The sequence below is a fragment of the Poecilia latipinna genome, unplaced genomic scaffold (assembly GCF_001443285.1).
Source record: "Poecilia latipinna isolate Pla-1442-1.1 unplaced genomic scaffold, P_latipinna-1.0 Scaffold2665, whole genome shotgun sequence".
NCBI lineage: Eukaryota > Metazoa > Chordata > Actinopteri > Cyprinodontiformes > Poeciliidae > Poecilia > Poecilia latipinna.
Genome location: NW_015115281.1, coordinates 69,128 through 77,908, shown reverse-complemented (window position 1 = coordinate 77,908; position 8,781 = coordinate 69,128). Strand labels below are relative to the sequence as shown.

Genomic DNA, 8,781 nt, shown 5'->3' with positions numbered 1-8,781 from the left:
ACGACGCAGAAGTGATTAACTGGCAACCACACGCTCTGTTAGCAGATAAATTTTAACGCTCACTTCCGCCATCTGCTGTTCAAAGTTAATATTGCGTTACCATTTCGTCGTTTCCTGCCACAATTTCTGGAACAAAACATGCCATAAATGTTGTACTTTATGTTGTTAAGTATTTTATTTTATGTTTTAGACAATAATGCACTGTTATGTTCATTTTACGATACCTGGCTGTTTCCAACTTTGGCTATGGATGGGTTTAGTCCTTTTGACCCTTTGCCATCTTCTGTTATTGCAGTTTTCATACAAGGCACTAAGGATGTTTTTATTATTATTATTATTATTATTATTATTATTCAGTGTTATTGCTACACAAAATGCTATTTTGAGTTGTGAAGGTTGTCACCTGTAAAACATGTTCCTTTATCTTTCCCACACATCTTGGATATATAGACATATGTTGTAATTATACCACAGAGAAATAATAAGTGGCAGAAGATTAAACAAATATTCTGATACTAACATCAGTTAAATTACTTAATATAAACATTTTCAAAATGGGATATTACTTTTTAAAAATAAAGTAAATATTTGCATAGGTTTGCCAAAATCAAACTAAATATTTGACCAGTTGAAATATTCAGGTCTAAAGCAATATTTTTAGATGGAAAAATAAAAACAAAGACAGAATAAATCCAAACTTCTTTATTGTCTTCAAGTAGCTTACTGGAGATTTATTACAATCTCTTAAAATGTGAGTAACCATTTTTAAATTCATGTTTGAGCTGCTTTGGGAGCAACAGTACAGAAGAGAGGTCACTTCAAGGCCACAGAGAAAAAAATGCTTTCCTCTCATTAGCACAAATTATTACAAGCCTCCAGTGACAGGGATTGGAGCAGTTTATCGGTTCAGACTCTCAGTGGGTAAATCATACATGAGTAAATGGATTTCTGAGCAGCGAAGTACTGGTTACGCTGTGGCGTATCGCGCCGGACCAGGACAGGATCGAAAAGGAGATGACCCGCTGGGGAAATCAGACAGGAACACCGGGCTGTGTGAGGGAGAAGTCTCCGTCAAGCTCTGCCTCTTGTCACGCTTACGCCTCGGGTAGCGGAAGTTAAACGGTGGAAGCCGGGCCACCAGGACTCCAATTTCCTCAGAGGAAGAATCCAGAGTCCTTGTGTGCTGTTGTTGGCTTACTGTTCTCTCAGCAGACTCACTGGAAGAAGAGAGAAGGACGGAGGGGTTAACCACAACTGGGGGATCTGTAGGAAGAGAGGGCATAGCTGTGGGGTCAATCGGAGCTGGCTGAGCGACATCGGGAGTTGGAGGGTCAGAGGGAATGGGCTGCAGGTCAATCACAGGGTCATCAGGCAGAGGTGGAAAGGTTGGGATCATGGGGTCTATGGGGAGGTCGTGAACTTGCGGTTTTACAGGTTGGACCATGTCCACGTTCTGCAGAGAAACGGATAACATTCCACTGAATTATCATATCACCAGCTTGTTCAGACATGCAGCAGAGAGGGTGCCAAGCAACAGTATGTTCACTAAACAGTCACATAAACTACTGCTAAAAACAGCAAGCTAAATATTGACATAAACATTTCTACAATAATTATAAGATATAAATGGTTAAATTTTACAGCAAAGAAAGAAAAAAAATCTGCTAAATAAATCAGATGAATGAGGCTTACATCACCTTTCAACAATTGACAGGGGGACATTTATAAGTCCCCTAAGAAACATGTTTGATATTTCCCAATTTTGTGTAAAATTCACCATACATTAGTAATTATTGAACAATTTATTCCTATGTCATGGTGGATTATGGGCATTTTAGTGCTTTGTAATGTGAATGTTGCATTCTGTTGAAGTTTTAAGTAATTTCATGTCACATGGTTCTTTTATTATTTCTATTACAATTTTGTTGGTAAAAAAGCTATTCATTTTAAATTTGTTTAATTGCAAATGAAAAATTTGCTGAAAAATGTCGACATTCTTTTCTGTTTATGCTTTCTCTTTGTTCCAATCATGCTAATTACTGATTTGTGTTGTTTCCAATGGAAATGACTCTATAATGTGGTGTTAAATACAACAAAACAACAGAACATGAATTTTTTGTTACTGTACCTGTATCTTATACATCTCACAGGACACCTGGACGTCCGGGTGTTTGCTCATGTCTCCGTACACGGATCCTGTACAGAAACCTGCCGTCTGAGGGAAGGGGAAAAAAGACAATTTGTGTTTTTATTAGTTGTTCAAGTATTTAGATGGAGTGTCAGCATAAATATAAATCCTGCCAAAGTTTTGAAATAAGAAAAAAGAAAAAAAAATCCTAAGCTGAAGCCTTTTAACTACTCAAAGCTTAAAAATAGAGAATAACTTGTCATGTTAAAAAAAAAAAAACATGTCCAGGGATTGCTGAGGTGACAACAAATAAGATGCAAACTGAAGCTTGGCAACAACATAAATTACCTTCAAAATGTTAGGAGGGTTGACGGCAGTATTTACTCTCTGGAACAACTTTGTTTAATCTATTCATAAAACACAGTGCATTCATTCTTTGTTGGGTGTTAGTTCTCTTATTTATTACTATTTTTAATTTTAGACTGAGGTTGTGGAAGATTTTGCTGGGAATAACAGCACCTTGTACATTCGCCTAACAATTCCACACTGAGAAAACTGACAGTTCTCTAATGCAGAAACAAGAAAAATATAATTTATTGTATCTGCATTAGTTAAAAAGCATGTTTCCTTGTCTTTCCATTTTTGGAGATTGGTGGAATAAATTGGCCTCTGTGTCATGTCAGATTTATACGAAGCATGGCATAATTCATCTTTTATAAAAATAAAAAAAATCTAAACTATCAAGTAAAAATGATTAAATTGTATTTATTTAATAATAATTTTCAGTGCAAGTGTGTCTCTAAATGTGAGTCATTTTTGTCTGAAAGTTATTTCTTAATGGGAGCATTATTACTACATGTACCCAAATTAAAGGTTAGACTTTTCCACATTCATAGTGCAAGTTTACATGCTAATTTATTTGACTTTTATTTGTGCACACAGATGATACATAATAGCAGATTTCTAAGTTGAAGAACAATCTTACTGTAATACATTTAATATTTTCCTGCAGGATCATCTCTGAGGAATGAAAAAAAAATGATGCAGTAAATAAACATACACATTAGTCACAGATGTTACTCATGGATCGACCCTTTGACGTTTGACCTGGTTAGTGCCTGCTGAAGTACCTGTGTGTCTGATTTGAGAGTCAGCCGCTGGCAGGTCCCTCTCTCCGTAAATCCCTCTGGACACTGCTGGACCGTGTACTCTACAAACACCGCTTTTTTTGGCACGTTCTGTGTAATAAAATGATGTGACAAACTGCACAAATACATTCACAAGTGCTGGCAGTCGGAGAGCCGTTGTATTTTTATGTGAAATGTCCTGTAATGACCATCACTGGCCATAACCCTTTAGTTTCCATCCCACAGCTGCACCGTCATTTACCACGAGAGGCAATATACAAAGATTTAGTTTACAAAGAAACTGTTCTGTTCTGTATTTGCTCCCCAAACATAAGCTGCACAAGCCATACAGGCATAAACATCCTCATTGATCCTTTGAAGCCTTGTGCTTCCATTGCATTATAGTTTCTGCTGAGTGGTAATGCTTTTCAACTGGCCCAAAGACGCGAAAAAGCCTGCCCTATAATGTCTGCCCAAACACACCCAAAGATTAATCTTCAGTGCAGTTTCCCCATAAAACTAACACTCAATACATTGTTGAGCAATGGATTCAGGAGCGGAGCCTAGTTTCCTGCCAGCATTAACCACTGCGGTACCTGAACTGCAGCTCGGGTGACCCGTTTCACACCAAGCCCAGCGCCCAGAGTGGACTGCCTCTTATAGGCCTCCAGAGTGATCCCTGCGGTTTCCATGGCCACCGGGCTGTCTACGGAGAGCAGGACGGGACAAGTTGGACAAGTCTGCTGTAGCTTCTCTGGCGGATCTGCAGCAACAAGAGCTTGCCTGAGTGATCTTGTGCACATCTAGTAGTTCTAACAATAGGGCTTATTGATCTATAAAGACATGGGTTAAAACACAAGGTAGAGTTTACAGAAAAAAAATAGTGAAATTGAAATAAAAAATAAAATAAGGACAATGATTGAAATCAGCAGATTATGTTTTGACCACAACTGATTTAGAAAGAAACATTTGGTGTTGCTAAAGCTGAAACTTTAGCAACACAGTTTATATGATACAAAGAGCAGCCATTCTTCGCATAACAAAGCTATGTATTTAATTTTTTTAAATATGTTGATATGTTACTGTATTGTGCTCATTGAGTTTAATAATAAAAAGCTTTACCTGGCACAAGAGCGCAGTCATAGCTGTAGAGGTAGGAGTAACCCTCTGGTGTGTGCAGGATGGTGGTGTTGCAGTTACCCGAGATTTGCTGAAAGGAATCAAAAAGACAAGATCTCTGGTTTAATCACTAGGTCATAAATGCTTTGAATGTTTAATATAAAAAACATATCCAAAAATTAAACTAGAGTGGCCTCAAAGCAGAACAAATGTCTTCAGATGACTCAAGGCAATTAAGTTTAAAGTTCCCTTGTCACTCATGCTTGTTACGACCCCAAAGTCTAAAGGATCAGGGAAGGTAACATAAAGAAGTGTGAAACTTCAAATGATTTATTACAACAAAAAAGATGGTTTCACAAAACCAAAACACAATATAATTTAACCTGATTAACACTCAAGAATAGGACTAAAATAAACTAAAGAATGCAAATTAAATGACAAAATGCCCAAACTAGTCTAGCTCACAAAGGGAGCACCAAGCCTCCCAAACACGAGCTTCTAGCTTGAGTAAAATCAAGCTGGAGCAGAACAAGCAGAAACAAAATATTTCAAAACTGCCCAAAGCAGTTATAAGCAAAACCAAAGGTGGTTGACAGCTTAACAAAACCTCTTCCTACAAGCTGCCCCACTGGAGGAATGGTTTCAATTGTAGGTTTCAGTATCTGATTGGCTTTGCAATCCTCTGCTGGTCCAACGGGGTTGCTGCTGTCCGGTAGCCTCCAGGCAGCCAATCAGGAAGGTGTGCTCTCACAGCTGAACCTGCAGAAGTAAAAGGAGCCTGCACAGCCTCAAGAGGCCAGGGGCCGTGACACTGCTCTTGGACCCAGTTTTATTTTCATGCATATGCCGCAGGAAATCGCAAAGAGAATGTCTATAACATTGTAATAATAGTAGCAATAGAAAAAAATGTGAGTTAGACGTCTTCTCAGAAATCAGTGCCATCCAGCTGCACCTTTAGCAAAGTGTTTTTTTTATAGATAAAAACACCGTAAGAAAGATTAAAACTGGACATATTTGTTTTGTAATCAGCATTAGAAGCAGTTTTTATCTGGCTAAAATTAATACAATCATATTGCTGTAATCGTTTTATTTTGTAATCCATCACAAAAAGCTTAAAGGACTTATGGAACTGCAACTTGCCCTCATGGGAAATGTAGGAAGGCCTATTGGACGTCTGTGTCATCCATTGTTCAAGCTAACCCAGCAGATTCTTTTAATGTATTTCTAAGAAAAGCAGAGTCACTACAGACACTCCCTCAATCGGTTGTTACTATGGTTAAAAATAATTTAATAGTAATTTTTTTTCAGTAAGACAACAAATTTCATAAACACTTTTCAGAAGCAGGTTCAGTAATGCATCTTGACAAACTCTTTAACGTACACAGTCTCAAATATTTGCCATGATGTCACCTTAAAACTCAGATTTTCAATGTATTTAAGTGGAAATTAGAAATAATTTCTGGAAGAAAGCCTTAAAAATCTCTTTTAAACTTTGCCATCATGTTGGGGTCGCAGTAATCATGTGGAAGACGGTGGGCTAATCAGATGAGACCAAGATGGAGTAGATTTTAAAATGGAGCAAAAATACATAACAGTACTGGAATAAACCCTATGAGGTTGCAAAAGACTTGAAACTATGCAAAGGCTTGCTTTTCAGCAGAATATCAACCCTAAATATGAAGCTAAAGCAACAACAAATTGGAAAACTGCATCGTTTATAATAAATATATCAATAATATGAACAACAAAATTCCATCCATGAAAAAGGAAAAGAAGTCCGAAAAGATGAGATGTATAGCACAAATGCAAACATTTGTATTTGAACAAACCGTGTGTGCGTGCGTGTGTGCGTGCGTGCGTGCGTGTGTGCGTGCGTGCGTGTGTGTGTGTGTCCTACTGTTTCCATGAAGGGTCTGACGTCACAGCGCTTCCACGGTTTTGGACTGCCGATGTGACATTTGGTCTCCAGGACATCCAGGTCCAGGTAATACACGTTACCTCCTGGTCCCTGTTATTCACAATGCAAACACAAGGAGCAGGTTACATGAGCCACTCTCTGGTCCTGAGTGGCAAACGCTGAGTGTATAGTTCACATAGATGGAAACTCTCATATATGCTGTACATTGTATGATATTGATTTTAGCCGTAGCCCTGAAAATAAATGATTACTTTTAGGTTAGAAGGTTAAATAATATCTCTTAAACCCTGATCGATTTCACAGTTAGATCTTAGACTTCAGCAGCAGAGCGTAAAGTTCATAAAACCGCTTTGCAGAGGCAGGTGTGTACTGAAATGACCTGGACTTCATTTATAGTTACTCCAGTCCTACTGACCATCTATTATTAGGCTTCAAAGGGATTTTATTTGAGCAAATATTAAAAGTGAGATTCTTCAGAGGAAACTGATTACAGCAAAGCATAAACAGCAAATATTTCCTGTTGTTTTTAGCTACAGATTTCCCATTCCTGTTTATTTTATTAGGCCCAGAGCAGCAAAACCACTGCCAAAGTCTATTGGACATTATACTCCACTACTTTTTGTGTGTAGCTGAAGAACTTCCCACTAGCTGTTGATGTTTTTGCTGACCTGACCTGAGCGTGCAGGTAGACATTGGCGATGCGGTTGAGGGCAAACTTGTAGCCTTCGGTGCGATCCTCGTTGATGTAAGTGACAGCCAGGCGAGAAAGCTTCTCCACAGCTTTGTCGTTACAGGGAACTGGAGCGAGCTCGATGGGCATCAGCAGAAAACCCTCCCCGTTCACGTGGAAAGTGTGAAAAGACACGAGCGATATTAGCAGTAAAACTGTGCAGATGTCCATGGCAGCAGACGTACGGACGGAAAGCTAACGGCTCTGAGCTGAAGTTTGTTCTTCTGTGTTTGCCTTCCTGCCAGAAAAGGACTTTTGGAATCAAAAACAGAACGCTGAAAGGAAGCCAAGGGCAATGTTTGTTTGAGAACAGAGGGGCTGATATATGTGAATGAATATCTAAGTGGTACTTTTAACCACTTAGATATTCAACTGATGGCTCAATTTGCAATTAAAGGGCTGTGAATTTCATTTCAGATCATCAAGTTTGGATATAATACAAAAGTGCATTTTTACTTTCCAGACAATTGTGCCTCCATGCAAAAGAGTGATTGTCCCGTAAAGTTTGTTCCTGTTGTTCTAGCCCTGGTGGAAACAACTTAGAAAAATAATTTGTGATAACTGCAGTGAGTCTGTTTTTTGGATTCCTGCTCTTTATAAAAAATATGATATGATAATTTAGCAACATCAGAGGGTGAATTTCTTCTCTAAGAGCATACCGCAGCATTTTAATTACGTCAGAGTGCTGACTCTATTTTGACCAAAACAAAACTGTTTAAGTTTTATTTGAGCTAAAGGAAATTGATTGATGACCAGAAAATGTCTTTCAGGATTTTCCTTCAGTTCCAGCAAGTTGCCCAAGCAGCACTGCAGCCTCAGACCACCACTGTACTGCCGGGATATCACTTTTCTCTGAAGATCTGCATTTCCTTTAGATGTACTGAATATTTCTACAAAAGTCATTATGATCATCCAAAGGTTCGTTGGGCTACTTTGTTCCTCACTCTCTCTTGCTGAGGAAAGGTGAGCCTGCAGTTGTTTTGTAACATCCTGGATTAGTAGTTGATGCATATTTGAATTGCTTTTAGTACACCCGCCCTACCTGGGAAATTTCACCACTGTTTATTTTCCTCCATCTGTGTATAATAGCTCTCACCCTGATTCACAAGAGCCCAAATCTTTAAAGCTGGTGTTGTAACTCTTTTCAGACTGAAGGATGTGAGTGAAGTTGTTTCTTGTCTGATCTTGAATATAATCTTGAATTCCTTTCTTGAATTTCTGTGTTACGGTTTGATTTTCTGATTTTCTTTATGTTGTCAGACAGACTGAGGATATTTCTTTATTATACAGATCTGGTAACAAGACTCACTGTGGAAACTGAAATCAATCATCTTTACAAAAATCTGTCTAATAGCAAATAATTAATCATCTAAAAAACTAGAATTTCAATTTGGATGCTATTTTCCATTTACAATCATTATTTTAATATTTACCAAGGTCATCTTTTATTACATTTATTCTAGAACATGTAAAAAGTTAGAAAAACTGAGGAAATATATGAAGTGTATGCTTCATATCCTGGCAAACTGCAGGATCAGACTATCTTTGGAGATCTAATTAAGTATTTTATGTATTCATGTTTTCATTTATCAGCTTAATACATTTCATTATCTGTATCTTAAAATAATGCTGTTTGAGCAAACCCTTGACATTTTGTGTTTTCATCATTTTCCATTTGGGTTAATTCCCTGGCAGTGTGCCAGTCTCTCATTCCCATCTTTATCTCCATTCTAAGACTAAAACAAATAAAATCTAAATT

The 8,781-nt window shown here is 37.9% G+C and overlaps 1 protein-coding gene across 1 annotated transcript; it reads right to left on the bottom strand.

Annotated features, from left to right (window-relative positions):
• Positions 1–686: 686 nt before the first annotated feature.
• Positions 687–7,289, bottom strand: LOC106938676 (alpha-2-HS-glycoprotein). The gene is made up of 7 exons (XM_015020808.1): positions 6,966–7,289; positions 6,272–6,382; positions 4,378–4,465; positions 3,852–4,018; positions 3,259–3,366; positions 2,129–2,215; positions 687–1,453 (listed from the first exon to the last, which is right to left on the bottom strand). The coding sequence occupies exons 1-7, from the start codon at positions 7,191–7,193 to the stop codon at positions 968–970; spliced, it is 1,275 nt and encodes a 424-aa protein (XP_014876294.1). The 5' UTR covers positions 7,194–7,289; the 3' UTR covers positions 687–967.
• Between the last annotated feature and the right edge of the window lie 1,492 nt (positions 7,290–8,781).

Bases quoted from the DNA above. Each gene is read 5' to 3' on its own strand.
- LOC106938676 (XM_015020808.1), bottom strand. From the start codon at position 7,193: ATGGACATCTGCACAGTTTTACTGCTAATATCGCTCGTGTCTTTTCAC. The intron at 4,466-6,271 runs GTAGGACACACA...GATTCCTTTCAG, and splicing joins TCAGACCCTTCATGGAAACA to CAAATCTCGGGTAACTGCAA. The intron at 4,019-4,377 runs GTAAAGCTTTTT...TTGTTGCTGCAG, and splicing joins TGACTGCGCTCTTGTGCCAG to ATCCGCCAGAGAAGCTACAG.